General features: G+C 53.4%; 1 protein-coding gene across 2 annotated transcripts; it reads left to right on the top strand.

Annotated features, from left to right (window-relative positions):
* Nucleotides 1-2,348: 2,348 nt before the first annotated feature.
* Nucleotides 2,349-13,705, top strand: FRMD7 (FERM domain containing 7). 2 transcript variants are annotated; one of them, XM_075720665.1, is made up of 12 exons: nucleotides 2,349-2,469; nucleotides 6,939-7,043; nucleotides 7,427-7,469; nucleotides 8,855-8,888; nucleotides 9,593-9,690; nucleotides 9,836-9,950; nucleotides 10,152-10,299; nucleotides 11,458-11,553; nucleotides 11,843-12,006; nucleotides 12,242-12,310; nucleotides 12,402-12,477; nucleotides 12,665-13,705. In XM_075720665.1, the coding sequence occupies exons 1-12, from the start codon at nucleotides 2,413-2,415 to the stop codon at nucleotides 13,703-13,705; spliced, it is 2,046 nt and encodes a 681-aa protein (XP_075576780.1). In that variant the 5' UTR covers nucleotides 2,349-2,412. The 2 variants fall into 2 exon arrangements, with proteins under 2 accessions (XP_075576780.1, XP_075576781.1); XM_075720666.1 differs by having other exon boundaries at nucleotides 2,413-2,469; nucleotides 8,810-8,888.
* Nucleotides 13,706-15,760: the final 2,055 nt, after the last annotated feature.

The raw sequence follows: 15,760 nt of genomic DNA, 5'->3' as shown, positions 1-15,760 counted from the left end.
CAACATGCTGCTGCTCAGACCCTGCAGTGCTTCCGTGCTGCTGCTCCAGGTCCCCTCCCTGCCTGCCGGTATGGCTGCTCTCACCCTTCACCTTTTCTGTGCTTTCCCACACCATTTTCATATTATTCTCTGCCCCTGTGGATAAGGAGGACATACGTGCATGGCTGGAGGTCAGCACTGACTCAGGCCGGGCGCCAGGATTGCTGCTGCTGGTGCTCCCCATGTGTCCTGCTCCGGACAGCCCCAAAGTCACCTCCAGAAGAAGGTGGGGTCTCTTGTCTGCTGAGGCAGTGGATCTCCTCTGCTCTCAGCAACAATCCCCACAAGCCAGGTTGCATCTCTTCTGGCTGTCCCAGAGAGTAATCTCCTGTTCCAAAAAAGTCCTCATTTACCTTCTTTGCCTCTGCTGGCTCCACACTGTCTGCATGAATGCCTCTGTAGGGTGGCTAGAGGCCCTGCTAAACCCAGTACAGTCCCCTTCCTTCATGCCACGGTAATGAAAAACCCCTTTTCTCCCACCCACAACCCAGCTGGCTGGTGCTTGGCTTCTAATAGCATCCGTGGAGCCCAGGGTCAGTGCCCCCAGCATGCTAGGAAATCCTGTAGCAGGGAGGTTTGGCTGTTTCTGCCATTTGGAGGCTCCTCCATCGCACCCCTGTGCATCCTTCCTGCTGGTCCAGTGCTCCTGCCACGCTCCCAGTGCTGCTGTGGCGGAGTTGTGCCTGCAACGTGCGAGCCACTCACAGGAGTGCTGTTCTTCTGCTCTTCTCCTTGATGCTGATCAGTGTTTGATGGCACGAACACTTAAAACTGTAGAGAGAAAGTGCACTCAGCCCCCCAGACAGTTCGTACGTCACACAGCCCTTCTCCAGTGACACAAAGAGCTCTGACCCCGGGCCAACGGCAGCACTGGAAGTTTGGTCCTCGGATGCGGTGCCTGCACACTTGGTACAGCCAGCCCGTCCTGGCCACTGGCAGAAGATGAGCTCAGCTGCTTCGTGGCGCAGATTCACACGGAAAAGCAGATTTGCTTTAACCTTGCTTCTTTTTTGTCCCAGGCAGTAGAAGACTGATCAGTTTTTCTATAGCTAAAAAGCTCTATGTTTTTCCTCTCTGCAGCCCAGATGGCAAGCTAAGTGTGTACCCTGACAAGCTCTGTCCTGACATCCCCAGGAATATTTGAGAGGCATAAGAGGGACCACAGCAAATGGCTTGGAGTGACTTACAGTGGATGTTTCACTGGAAACCAGGAAGGAAGCAACAAGCAAAATCTCTGCAGCACTTAATGTGGCTTTTTCAGTTTGCTGGGATGCATTTCCATCTCTCTGGGTCCCACAGACTTGTTCCAGCAGCAGCAGCAATAACAATCCCCTATGACAGTCCAGTGCCTGCCTTTTGGCACTACTCAGTGCATTTATTTCTGCAAGTGGGGGCTCTTGCCCAAATGCTGCCTTCATCCAAATGCTCAGGGAGGGGGGCTCTGCCAGACAAGAGTGGCCAGAGAGGTCAGGCAGTTCACCACCGCCCTGCAGCAGCTGGGGCAGAGAAAGAGCATGAGGGCGAGCCCCAGGCACCCGCCATGCTGGGGGGAGGCTGCACCCAGCAGCCTGGGCTGAGCCCCGGGGGGTTTCGAGGGTGGGCAACGGCACTTGGAGGACAAGCTAGTGTGTGGGGACGTGGGCTTTTCAGGTGTGAAACGGGAACCAGGTTGTCTCAAAGGCTTGTGAGACCTCACTAAGCTTCCAAAACAGTGTGCGAGCCAGGAATTAGCAGCAGGTCCTCTTCTGCCTCCCTGGGAAGGACTCCCACCTGGTTTCAAGTTCAGTTGGAAACATTTCCCAGTCTCCAGCGAGTAGTTCAGCCCACTGGCCAGGTCTGCACACATCTGCTCAGCAGATAGGAACTTACCTGCCCACCTCATGGGGCAAGTGCAAGACTCGCTACACCTTAACCAGACCAGATGTGATGCTCGCTGCTCAGTGACTTTGGCAGGAGAGCCGCTCGCCTCTTCCCTGACCCTGCGGTATGAAGCATGGGCTTGCTTTGCCCTCGCGTTGCTCACAGGCAGCTGTAAAAGCTCAGTGTTTATCTCAGCCCCATTAGTGCCACCCTTGCAGAGCTGCTGCACAGCCTTTCTCCTATCAATACACCCTTAATTCACAGGGGGAAAATATCCTTTAACACAGTGGTGATATTTCAACCAGGGGAGATATCAGTATTTTTTTTTTAAACTTGTTTTTAGGCATTTATTTCCTTTGCTCCAGCCTCCACTCCACATCTGTGACTGCAGCCTTCTCCATCCCCCTGAGAGGGAAATTATGTGTGCAAGAGGAGTCAGGGCTCCCTTCCCGGTGCACCGCTCACATCGCTAGGACTCCCGCGCCTGCCGCACGCTCAGCCACATGCTCGAGGATGCTGCACCTGAAAGTCCAGTTTCTGGATGACTCCCAGAAGATCTTTGTAGTTGATGTAAGTGGCTATTGTATTCTTATTGGATTTTTGTGCTAATTAATGAAGGTGTTGCTGCTCTGTAGGACTGCATGGTCTCTGATAGCTTCTGGTTTTCAGCTTTAAAAACAACAACAACAAAGCAAAAAAACCCCAACACCCCCCCCCCTCCCCCCAAAAAGGTGGTAGCACTGATTGCTAAGTGTCTTTCAGCATCAACACACTCCTGCTCTTCCCTCTTATTGGCATTATTTATAAAGGAGGAGGAATGGCTTTTCTTTACTGGTGTCATCTTTTGGAAATCAGGTAATATGAAGTGATGTTCTTGACACGTACCAAGTTCTTATTTGTCTGGCTGCCAGTATAAGCATTCAACAAGGAAGAAAAATCTGGGACCAGAATAAAAATAGCTTATTTAACCAAATTACCCCTGGTGAGAAACATCTGCATGCATCTCTTCTTGGGCATTCAGTTGAAAAAGAAAACTGTTTTTGTGACTAGCTGAGGAAAAAAACTCACTGTATCTTATTTTCTGCGTGACAGTGTCCCACAACACACTGTCATTAATAATTCACATTTAATAAATACTAACTCTGAAATAGGTTTTAAATGTTAAGTATTAATATCTATGGTGTTAGATTTTTTAATATATATGTATGTATAGAGATAACCGAAAGTAGATCTATCTTGACTATGTGTTAGAAACACATCTTTTTGCAAGTGTGATTGAGCAGCAGTAGTTGGTTAGGATTTGATAATCACCGTAGCTAATTGAATTAGCTAATTCAAGTAGAGCTGTTCTAGCACTTACCTGCATCTCCTGTGGGACCAGAGTGTTTAATATAAAATTGTTTTTTTCAAGTTCTGTTACATTTCTTAGGCTGTCCTGGCCTCTGGTTTTATAGCATAGCCTGAGAACTGCTCAGTCTCAAATGCACTGCTCCATTTCTTTGCGATAGCATTTTTCACAAAAGAGGATTGTAAAGCAATTTGATCCCTTGGCACAGTATGGAAGTTGTTTGATTTAGTTTAATTAATGTATCCTAGACCTGAAGTCAGCTTAAAAATGAGACTCATTATTTTAAAATGCCTTTTTTTTTTTTTTTTCCATGTTGATTAGATCAGGGCATAGTGAGAGACAATTTAAACCATGCTGCTGGTTCAATGTTGCTGCATTTTTTTCCATCTCTGCTTTCTTATTTGCCCAAAACACTTACAGCACTATAGCTCTGCACAAAGTATTATTGCAGCAAATAGCTTCCATTAGAGGAACTCCTGGTCATTTCCCTTTTTAGCATGGAACTGTATTGGAAACCCCTTTTAGGCATTTCATGCGTTTGATGCTGTATGGGTACAATAAATGAGTAGTTGAATTAGTGACTTCTCCTTTATAAAAGGACTGCTTTGGGCTAAGTTTTGAGCAGCTATTTCAAGCAACTGTTCCTATACCGCTCCTGACTTTGGAAAGCTCTTTTGAATGTGCAGTACTTCAGTATAATGGGAGGGAAAAGGACAAAAGCGAGAAAACACATTGGGCCGGATTCCCCTTCTGCCTTGTGCTTGGTGTATGCATCTATACCTGCCTCACATGGGTGTCACAGCTGCTGGCATGTGCAGCAAGGGCTCATTTCCAGTCCGGATTTGCACAGGAATGAGTTCCTCTCACGGTGCTGGGTGCTGGCCCAGGAAAGCTTCTGCCTTCATCCTCATCCTCACCAATGGCTGGGACCCGGCACCCTCTCCACAGCTGCTGAGCTCCTAGGGTTTCCTTTGGCTGGCGCTGGAGGTGGTTCCCAGGATGGCACCGACAAGTCAGGTCTGAGCCCCAGGGTGGGGGAAGGTGGGGGCCTGGCACATCTCCAAATGTCCCCTGTTGTGCCCTCCCTGCTGAACACCCCAGGTCTGAGCCATGGCCCGGGCGGGATCTTGCTGGGATGCTGCCAGCTGTGCCAGTGAGCCCTGCACCTTGCACGGGGAGGGCACTGGGATCCCCTGTCCCAGTGCCCGGGCGCAGGGACCGTCGCAGGTCAGCCTTCAATGGGTTTCTTGCACTGAGAGGAGATATTGCAAAGCTGTCTTCCTTTTTCCTCCCCCCCCAGACACCTAGCATGTGCTCTTGCCCATAAAGTCACTCTTCTTCTCTCTGGAAAGGGTTTAAAGCAGCCCTGAGCCTGGGCAGCCTTGGGAGCCCTCCCAGAGCATCACAGACGGGGTGAACCACTTTGCAGCCTGGGCAGACAAAGCCTAGGCATCTCTGCTAGTGGAATTTGCTACAGGGCAAGACTCAGTGGGAAGGAAAAAAAGAAAGAAAAGGCAAACCGAACAAGCCCGGAAGAACTAATTGCTGGGGCTGAGTGAAGGACAAAGTCTCCCATGGTCCGTTATGATGAGTAAAGGTGAGAATTCATTGACAGGAGGTGTGCAGAGCTGGCTGCGGGCGAGCTGGTCCAGCGAGGGCACGGGGAACATCGAAGTTGGTGGCTTTTGGTGCATGGCATTGCATGCCAGCTGTGACCATGTAGAAGACGCTGACTGGGGGACATGTCCTGAGGTGGTGGGGAAAGATCACACCAAATCCCATGAGCTGTCACTCTGCACTAAACCACAGACCTGGGTGCAGCAGCCTGTGCTACAGGGAATGCTGCAGAAACGTGGCTTTGCCATTGGAGCGCAAGTGCTGCCAGGGTGTCCTCTGGGGATGGGTGTGCGCATCCCTGCGTGTCACACGTTGCTGTCTTCCTCTGGATGTGCCTCTTGCTTTCTTAACCTGCTTACAGTCCCAGCTGCTTCCACCGTGGAGAGGAGGGGTGAGCGCAGCCCCTCCTTTCCACCGTCTTTTACACAGGGGTTTCTGCCTGTGGGTGCTAACCTGGCCCTGCAACATCACTGAAGGCACATTTAGGGTCGGATGTGGGGTCCCCAGCCCCACATGTCATGCTCCTGCCTCGCACTGTGCTCCTCCAGCACAGCCCCCTGCTCATGCCTGATGCTGTCCCGAGCACGACCGCGCGGGCCGGGGCATCGGTACCTCACAAACCCAGGATGGGGCACCTGCAAGCACAACTCCGCAGGAGGAAAGCCTCTGCTTTTAAACCATCCCCTGCATCACAGGGCTGTGTCTCCCTACTGAGCAGGTTTTCCTGGGGATGGAGCCACTCGTCTTCACTGCCCTGGGCAGTGCTGGGCTTGGAGAAGAGCGGGTTGCTCCCAGCAGACATGTGGTGGGTAATAACCCGGTAAGAAATGCTTGTCTTTCCTGGCTGCCTGACAAAGGCCAAGGCCTTTCATGCTAGAAAATTCTAGCTTGGAAATAAACATTTATAATTGTTTTAATTACCCTTGTGATCTAGTAATTTCGAGGAGAACCCGGAGTGCTGCAGAGCAAATGCTGTTATTACGCTATCACTTTTCAGCAGCCTTTCAGCACAGAGCCAGCAATTTCATCCCAGCAGAAGCCACGAAAGGTGGTTATTAGCATGCATCACCGCCAGCAGCCGGGGTCCCTCCCGTCCCTGCCAGGAGCAGCTGCTGGCACAGGGAGCTGCAGCCTGCCTTCACCTCCGTCACCCAAAATGCCATGATTTAGCAGCTGTCTAACCTGGCCTCTCTGCTCCATCTTGCTTTTTCACTGACCTACGCTCATTTTTTGTCTGTTTTTCATGACTTGATAAAGGAGTAGCAGGGCTTTTGCTGGGGTGGGTCACTGCCATGTTCGTTTCTGCTCATTTCTGTAGCATTTTCCAAAGTCAGGGGCCTCCCGGGTTGTTCCCCAGCCATGTCACACAGCAAGGCAACAAGTCAAGCAAAACACCCTCCAAGTGTTTCTGTTTACCGGGAATAACTACAGTCTGGCCTCCCTTCTTGGCATGTAGTGCCACTTAATTAATATTGCTAAAGTGCATGGATGACCCAGGGCCCAAGGCGCAGGATCTGCGCAGGGTCCTGTTGCTGTTAATTACCATTAATCATAATAGTAGCTCGCCCCCAGCACTCCTGTTGCTGGCTGTCGGGGCACACAGGCTCACTGCGCAGGTTTGAGGTGTGCTCCCATTTGCTCTTAATCAAGCACGTTTGCCACAGCCATCCCTGGGTCAGGCGGGTGCTCGTGCCGGGGATTGCTCACTGGTTTGCCAGGGTAGAGCTGCCTGGACAGTGACGGTTGCAAAAGATGAGCCAGAAGCAAGCCTTCTTTCCTCTTCCTTTCCTTTCTGGTTTACATTCCTTAATAAAGGAGAGAAGTGATGAGAAGGAATCTGATTTCCAAAAACAGAAGTAAGGGGCATGCAGTGTGCAGCTGTCCTGTCCCACATGCTGAAGCCAACAGCATTTATTGAGTAAGATTTTGCTGCAGTGTGATCAGGAAAAATCCCACAGGTCCTCTTGGGGTGAAGGCAGGGAGCTAACGCTTCTCCCCCATCTCACTGAAATCCCATCACTGCTGCTGTCGATGTTGCCTAACCCACTGCTTCCGTGATGTGTTTGTTTCCTAGCAAAAATCCTGTGGAAAAGGGCTGTTCAACCTCACCTGCAGCCACCTCAACCTTGTGGAGAAGGAGTACTTTGGGCTGGAGTTTCGCAGCCAGGCTGGGAACCACGTGAGTGTGGCTCGCGGAGTGGGTCCCCGGTGCTGCACCATGCCGCACCCTTGCAGCAACTGCCCGCGTGGCTGGGGGCTTGCTACCACCTCCCTGAAATACCAGATGGAAAATTTCAATGGAAAGTTTTGCCACGATGCCAAAAAAACCCTTGAAAATGGGAGTGAGGAGGGGAGAAACAAGCTGGTTGGCAAAGCCCTGGTGCTAGCCACAGCCCGTGGGGTTTATCCATAGCCATCCGTGTGGGGCTGCCCAGCAGGACAGCTTGCTGCAGCAGCCGAGCTGGCCAACTTTTTTGTGTTGCATTCTAGCATGATGCTGCTGCTTTTATTCCCTGTCTTTTGTGCTCTTTATTCACCCAGTTCTTCACTGCCTTATTTCAGGTGTGGCTGGAACCACTAAAACCCATAACAAAGCAAATCAAAAGTAAGTGTTTCAAGAGTAAACTTCTTCTAAACCGCTGCCAGTGGCAGACTAGCGCAGACACATTCAGGCAGCGTTATTGCTTGGGAACGGGGGCTCTGGTTTCCAGCATTTACCTGAGCTCATTTTATAGCATGAGGCTGGCCAGGATTGTTTGCAAAGACACCACAGTCCATATAAAATCCTGTAGAAATACCTTTGCAATCTGGTATCTGCACCATTTTAGGCTTGAGCTGTTAATTACTTGACAGCTTGGCGGAGGAGCAGGGGCAGCTGCGTGTGCGCGTGTGCGTGCATTGCTGTGCTGGCAGAGCAGCCGGCATCGCTCCCCGCATGCCCTCCTTTCCCCTTTGCAGCTCTCAGCAGCCCAGACGCCTGTGCGGCGCAAGCCCTGCGTGAAGCAGGGTTAGCCGTGTGCCTTGCAGGCTCTGCTGCTCCTCTCCAGGTCCCAGCCCCCCGTGCCGCTGCACGGAGATGCTGCGGAGCCTGACCTGAATTCAGGCTCAGCATCCCCTGCTATAGCCACAACCAATGTTAATGCAGTGCCCCTTTCAGCCTGTGCCTGTTTCCACCCCTGCAATGAAAAATGATATTTTGCCCAAATATGTAATGACCAGGAGGTGGTCAAGAGCACGAAGCCATGACCCCAGTATTTGCCATGGGGAGGCTGCAGTACAGTGTTTGCATTAATTTCTCTGTAAGGAGAAAGCCTGATAAAGAGGATCCCTTTCTGTGTGCACCAGAAGTGGGATTATTTCAAGCACCAATTTCTTTTTCCATGTCCCTTCTGGCCTGCTCTTGCAGAATCCTGTCCCTCCAGGAGCTCCTGAGCTGACCCATGGTGTCCTGGGACAGTCGGTGCCTACAAAATTCCCTCCCTCCATGCTCTTTGCCTTGGGCTTGGCTGCTTGCTCTCACTCATCCCACAAAAAAGCTTTGCCCAAACAGCATCCTATGGGGCTGTTGCATCCCAAGTGCTTGGAGGGCTGGATTTAATGTACAGCCTCACTGATGGCCACACTCCAGACAAGCACCCATGGTACCACTCCACGAACCACCCCCCTCCTGGCAGGGGTCTTTGCAATTTAAAGAATTGCTGGGGCATTTTATCTTTAATATTATTTAGGCACCCAGCTCCATCTTTGCTTGCATGGGTAATGCTGGGGGTCTGGGCAGGCCGGTCGCGGGGGGCAGGCTGGAGTCCCTGATGCTCATGGCTTCCAGCCCTGATTTGTAAGGGCCCAGATTAATTTACTCTGTAAGGAGACAGCATGCGTGAAGAGAATTGTAAATGTTCTCAATAGACATGTAAAAGGAAACTTATGAAGATGTTGTGTTTTAAGATCCTAAGGAGGTTCTTTTCAAATTTATGGTGAAATTTTTCCCAGTGGACCCCAGCCATCTGAGAGAAGAGCTGACCAGGTACAGTACTTTTGTTCTATTACTTTCTTACCTCACAGTCCTATATTTTTGCAATTATGAAGCATGTATTTAATGCCTTATCTTCATCCACCCAAACCTGTCTGTAAGCCATGATTATCCTAAGTATTGAAAGAGTTACATACTTTAGAAAACAAAAACCGAGCGAGCATATTTTCTTGGTCCTGTTTTTAAATAAAATCCACTTGAAGGATCATCTGTCTTAAGAGGCTGCAATTTGTTTACTGTCAAACACTTTAGCAGTTGGGCACCAAGTCTGATTTTGCTCAGTCTAGCTCCTGCCTCAAGCTGTGTTCTGAAAGAAGAACTTTATTTTTAAAAATGACATTGTTAGTTCTTATATTTTAGAGAATGTGTTGTGAACAGGAACTAAGAATTAGACTTAAGACGGTGCTTCTGCAGAGCATTAGCCCCAAGAGGTGCAAAATCCCTCCAAAGCATAAAGGAATGTTAACTCTGAAACCCACTAATGGGCATTTCAATGGCAGGGTCATACAGGTCATGGTGAAGCCCAGGTGCACCCTTCTGTGGAGGCTGCATGCGCCTCCCGTGACCCCGCGGACCTGCATCCCTTGGGCTGAAACATGGGCAAGCGCAGGGAGAGTCATGGGGGCAGACAGCCCCCCTGCAGTAGAGCCCTTGGGGCTCAGCCCAGTGCCAGGGCATGTTCCTGTCCCCCTCCACAGGTACCTCTTCACCCTCCAGATCAAGAAGGACCTGGCACTGGGGCGGCTGCCCTGCAGCGACAAGAGCGCGGCGCTGCTCGTCTCCCACCTGCTGCAGTGTAAGGGGAGGCGAGTACCCGCAGGGACGGTGCCCCTTCCCCAGGGAGGGGGGCCCCGGGGGGCTTTGCTTTGGCTGCGTAGCCAGGGGTTCCCCCTGCAGTGACCCCTCGCAGCCTAACCCCGCTCTCCCCGTGTCCCCTGCAGCAGAACTGGGTGACTTCCACGAGGAGACGGACCAGCAGCACCTGGCAAGCCACAGGTACCTGCCCAACCAGGAGTACCTGGACAACAAGATCATGCACTACCACCGGAGACACCGGTAAGGGCTGCTCCGCGCCACGGCCGCCCACCCAAAGCACCCGACAGGCACCTGCCAATGGGGCAGTTCCCATCAGCAGGCAGGGCCGGCAGTGGGGTGGGTATGATGCCAGCATGTGCACATCCAAAATGGCATTTTTTCGGCCCATTTCAGTGGCTGCCTTCTCACTTTTGTTGCTTCCTGTTGTGTTTGTGTCTCCAGTGGGAAGACACCGGCCGAGTCAGACGTTCAGCTGCTGGATGTGGCCAGGAAGCTGGAGATGTACGGGATTCGCCCGCACCCCGCCAGCGACGGCGAGGGGACGCAGATCAACCTGGCCGTGACACACATGGGAGTGCTGGTCCTGCGGGTGAGCCCGGGGCTCGGGGTGGGCTGCCAGCACCCAGGTGGGGTGGCCTTTCCCCAAGGACATCACCTTCTGCTCCCCACTGTGTGCTCCAAACCTTCCCAAATCCTACAAGAAGGACCATGCCCTGACAGACCTTGGGTGCGGAGGTGACGCTTGGGGTCATGGCTGCGGGGCTTGGCCCCACCATCCCCATCAGCGCCAGCTGCTCACCACCGTGCCCACCCCGGCTCTGTTGGCCCTTGTCACGGCGAGCACGGCTATGTAAGCACCGCAGGTTACACGGCTGCGTCACATGTGTTCACTGTATAATCTTCCAGCGAAAATAGCCACCTCACGTCTGTGCAATTACATAACGCTGTAATCACGGTGTAGCTGCAGAATAAATACAGACTTCCTCGCAGCCGGCGTGAAGCAGCACTTGCCTCCCACACCAGCTAATTTCAACCTGGGAACATCTTGCCAGAGCAGGAAAAAAAAAAATTCCTAACTGTGGGTCTGCTGTTCGTAATTAGCGCTGCCAGACCTGGTTATTTATTCAGAGCCATAAACACCCCTCACGCATGATTAGCGCATTTGTGAGCCCATTAAAATCTTGGCTCTCCCAGAAAGCTGAGAGGGTCCCGGTGCCACAGCATGGAGTAACGCAATTTTACCTGGTCCTGCCGTGACACAAGCATTGTGTGGCTGCGTCTAAACTGAGGCATAATGATAATGAGGGGTAAAGTATGCTTGAAGACTGCTTAAGCTGGGTCTAAAGGCGTGGGCGTGAGCTGAGCTCTGCTATGCTTCCCAGCAAAGGAGAGGAGGGTGTTATTTATTTTGGGGGGATGATGTTGCACTAAGACGCCTGACTCGTGAACTGGGATGGCTGGGATGCTCTGCCTTCACCTCTGTGAGGTTTGTCTTGGGATCCTGGAGTTTTACAAATAGCTTCAGTGGGCAGAGTTAAGCCCTGAATGTCAATTCCCATTTTTGGGACCAGCTGATGGAGAGGAGCATCAACCACCAAATCCTGGCACCCTTTCCTTAGACCCCAGCAGCAGTGAGAGCTGCGTCAGGGTCTCGTGCAGTGTTCTGCAAGCTCAGGACTTGGCCCATCGTACCTCTGCAATTCTGATTTGCCCTGTCCTGCTTTAACTGCTGCGTCTGTCCTTGCAGGGCAATACAAAGATCAACACATTCAACTGGTCCAAAATTCGCAAACTGAGTTTCAAGAGGAAGCATTTTCTCATCAAGCTCCATGCAAACATCTCTGTAAGTACTGCGCTGCAGACAGCTGCCAGGTTCAGGAGCAGGCAGCTGTGGACCGAGGATCACCCACGCAAAATCCCTGATTTTGAATAAAATCCATTTCTGCTGCTCATGGATGATTCGCCTCCCCTCCCCCCCCCACATCCCCGCGCATGGCATGTGCCACCCCTGTGTCCCCAGCGGGGTGACGCTGCACTGCCAGCCACCCAGGTCCTTTGGGGGGGTCAGGAGGGCGAATGGCAGAGCCTGGCCTGCCCCCCTGACACAGGCTCGCTTGTCTCCGGCCGTGCAGGCACTGTGCAAGGACACACTGGAGTTCACCATGGCGAGCCGGGATGCCTGCAAGGCTTTCTGGAAGACATGCGTGGAGTACCATGCCTTCTTCAGGCTGTCTGAAGAGCCCAAGTCAAAGCCCAAAGCCCTTCTGTGCAGCAAGGGCTCCAGTTTCCGCTACAGGTAAAGTCCCAGGGGAAAACCAAACCCGTGGGGCCGGGAGGGGTGTGGGGAATGGCTCTGAGCCTCCCCTTTATGCTGGCGCTGGCTGGATGCGAGGGTATGATGCCCGATAGCTGCTCTCCCTGGAGAGACCGCTGCCTCGGTCCTGCTGCGTCCCCTCGCCTCCCCTGGGACGCGGGGATGCCCGGGGCCAGGGCTGATGGTGGTGCTTGCGCCTTTCCCCGCCTTGCTGCAGTGGGAGGACGCAGAGGCAGCTGCTGGAGCACGGGAGGAAAGCGAAGATGAAGAGCCTGCCCTTTGAGAGGTACTGGGGGCATGGAGGGGTGCAGTGCCTGGGTTGGGGGGGTGATGGGAGCCTCCTGGCCATGCACTCACCCATGCTCTTGGCCTTGCAGGAAGCACTACACATCCCGCTACAATGAGAGGCAGTGCCGCTCCTCTCCGGACCTCCTGACAGACGTCTCCAAGCAGGTATGTCCCCGTGGCCCCAGCGATAGGTAGGCCCATGCCCAGGGGGTCTTTGCATTGCAGCCCCAGCTGGCGGAGCTCAGCTGGAGGCCAAGCCAGACCCTTGGCTCTGGGGCTCATTGACAGCCCCGTGCTGCCCCCCTGCCCAGCCGGGGGTCTGGGCACCCACCCACCCTCTGCCCCTGCACAGGTGGAGGAGCTGCGCCTGGCCTACGGCAGCCGGGGCTCCTACCATGCCAACGGGGTGCATGGCTCCGAGCCCATGCTGGACAGCCGGCGCCGGAGCTCCGCCGTGGAGGTGACATTTGCCACCGAGCTGGAGCGCTCCAAGCCTGAAGCAACGCCCGCCTTCCTGTCCCACTCCAAAAGCTCTTCCGCCTTCCCCCTGCTCTATGCCGAGCTGGAGCTGGAGAGGGCGTGGGAGCCCGCTGACCTCTTCAGTGCCCGGAACCCCCTGACATCCTTTAGGCCCCACCACCAGTTCGCCGGGAACAGTAAAAGCACCTCGGTGGGCAACATGCGGGAGGTGAGCACCCGGCCGCTGGTGTACACAGACGTGCCGTGCCCCGTGCCCATGGTCACCATGGCCCCACAGGTCCTCTTCTACATGGACAGGCCCCCACAGCCCCCGTGCCATGCACTGGCACCCGGCGAGGACGCAGCAGAGCCAGTCAGTGGATATGGCCCCGTGGCAGCAAAACCCCCCAGGCAGAGCCCGAGTGGGACCCAGGCTGGGGAGTTTCATCGCGAGGCTGCATGCATGGCAGCGGACACGAGCGTGGCCCCAGCAGGAGAGAGCATGTCGCTGGCTCGACTCTTTGATTATGGCCTTCAGGAGCAGCCTCCCAAGCGGTCTTGGAGCCAGTCAGACATGAAAACCATCCGCTTCCCCTACGGCTCCGAGTTCAGGCCCCTGGGGCCATGCCCCGTCCTGAGCAGTCGGAAAGCGGGCATCTTTCGGCACGTGCCGGCCCAGCCAGGGCTGGCGCCAGGGCTGCGGCGCTCTGCCGAGCGCTACGTGGGCAGCAGCACCGAGTCCAGCGACTCCGACTCCGACCTCCTGGCCGCCGACTACTGCTCCCTGTACGGCCGGGTGCTGCAGTCGTCCATGGCCCGCATGCGGCTGTCCTCTGGCAGCCTCCAGCTGGATGAAGAGGATGAGGAGGTGTCCTTCGCCACCAACGCCGCTGAGGAGAGGACTTCCAGGGGGGCCTCCAGGTATTTCACCTAGGTGCCTGACACCGGCCGGAGGGATCAGAGGTGGCTGGCACTGACCCAGGGCCGCAGAAGGGTGACACTCTCGCTTGCAGGACTGCTTACTGCTTGTGAAACATTGATGGGCTTGTGTCGTGCGAGTGCTCTTAGCTATAGAGGATGTGTTAATGGACAACAGGGGAGCATTCAGAAGTACCCATCCCCTGCACCATGCTTGGAAGCTGGAACATCTCTGCCTCCACACGTGGGGTCCTGCTCCAGGCAGAGGGGCCAGGGCTCTCCTAAAGCCCTGCAAAGACCTTGTGTCTGCCCCAACCGGGCAGCTGCTGGAGTCTTCATCAGAGGGAGGGAGAAAAAGACGAGACATCTCACTGAAGAGGTTAAACATCTGTTTGTCACAGCTGCAGGGAAGCACACTCTTGGAAAGGGTGTTTGAGGCCCATTTGGAGAGGAGCAGGATGGCCAGGGGAGGCTGCTCCAGCTGATGCCCCGTGGACACAACCAATGCCCCAGCACGGAGCCTGTCTCCTCCATCCTGCCTCTCCTCCCTCCAATGCTGCACGGAGTGCCTGGCCCTCCAGGACAGGGCTGCGTGTGTGGGGTGCTCCTTGGAGCCACAGAGGAAGCAAACAGCTCCGTCTTCTCCCCAGCCAGTTTACAGCACTATCCTTCCCCAAGAAATATCTCATTGGTGCTTGTAAATCATTTAGCAGCATCCAACAGCAAGCTCTGGGAAGTGGGTTAGTAAATGACATTGTATAGCTCTGCTTTTCTTAGGTCCATTAGCCGTCATTTTCTGGCAGCAGCTCCACAACCCCGGCACCTCAGTGCCCTGCTTAAATCTGGGGGAGTGAGGCACATAAGGGGGTCCTTTGCTCCCCCAAATCAGGCCTCAGTTAAGCAGCATGGGGACAAAGATCTCAGGAGGGGGTAGGAAAGAAAGAGGCAGCTGGTGCTCACCCTTGGCATTAGGAAGTCTGCTGTAACCATGGTGCTTCGAAACTTTCCGGTTTGCTACATGAGCGCAATGTTATTTTTACCAGGGCTGTTTCTAGCTATAAAGGAGCAGGAGATGGGACTGCTCACCATCCACAGGGCAGCAAGGGGGGGATTCTCAATTTATCCATTGCTCCCTTAAAGGGAAAAGGTATAAATATACTTCTTGGAAGTACTTTTATTACAAAAATTATGATTACCCTAAACCTACATGAAATCTATGCAGAAAACTGGAGAATGATGACACCTCTGTAAGATTTCAAGGAAGGATCTTGTTACTTTTCTTTAAGAACCCTGTGAGACACTGTAGGACATGGCTGTAAGGAGAGGGAGGGTTGAGAAACTACTGCGACCTGGTAGACTGGACTTCAGAAACAAGGAAGCTGGGGCAAAGACAGAAAATAAGTCACAATGTAAAAAGAACTGGGCTTTTGGGTACTGCTCACCCTGCGCATCGCTGTCCTGTGTTTTAGCAGCTGGACAATAAAAATCAGTTGTTAACACCAGAGTTTTGGGTTCCTCCTTCTGCCCCATCAAATCTGCACCCCCAGCCCCCCAGGCACCCCCAGCCCACCTTCCCCTGCACCTCCCATCTCCCAGGCAGCCCTCATTGCTCCACAGAGCTGCCAGGCTGGTTTCCCTTTCCTGCAGCTGCTTGCTGGCTCCCTCTGCGCCTTCACTGTCTCAGCAACTGGGGAGACTCACCAAGATCCCTGAATGCTGCTGAAAACAACCACATTCTTGGTTGGTTGCCCAAAGAAATGCATTAGATCAACAAGAAAGCACACTGTACAGTTTGCTTTTGCTCCTGGTTACCCTGTGCTAAAGCTGTGAACTACAGGGACCCCACATGCTGCTCTGGCACATGTTCTATTAAAAGAAGGGATAATCTTTCTGGTTATAGAGAGTTGCTTCTTCCCTTCCCCTAAACCCTGCACCTTGGAAAGAGCAAGAACCACCACTCAATACAGTATTTAAGTATAGCAGTTTATATGCATGGGGGGGGGGGAAAGCAGCAGTATTTCAAATACAGACTGCACACACTGCCCTCAGAGAATGCCCCTTAAAAGGGTTA

This window comes from Pelecanus crispus, chromosome 13 (assembly GCF_030463565.1).
Source record: "Pelecanus crispus isolate bPelCri1 chromosome 13, bPelCri1.pri, whole genome shotgun sequence".
In the NCBI taxonomy this organism is placed as follows: domain Eukaryota; kingdom Metazoa; phylum Chordata; class Aves; order Pelecaniformes; family Pelecanidae; genus Pelecanus; species Pelecanus crispus.
The sequence above is the reverse complement of the archived record's forward strand: the minus strand, read 5'-3'. Positions and strand labels throughout refer to the sequence as shown.

Excerpts from the sequence above, each read along its gene's own strand:
- FRMD7 (XM_075720666.1), top strand. The coding sequence starts at position 2,413 with ATGCTGCACCTGAAAGTCCAGTTTCTGGATGACTCCCAGAAGATCTTT. Across the intron at positions 2,470-6,938 it reads AGAAGATCTTTGTAGTTGAT|CAAAAATCCTGTGGAAAAGG; the intron begins GTAAGTGGCTAT and ends TTTGTTTCCTAG. Across the intron at positions 9,691-9,835 it reads CGTCTCCCACCTGCTGCAGT|CAGAACTGGGTGACTTCCAC; the intron begins GTAAGGGGAGGC and ends TGTCCCCTGCAG.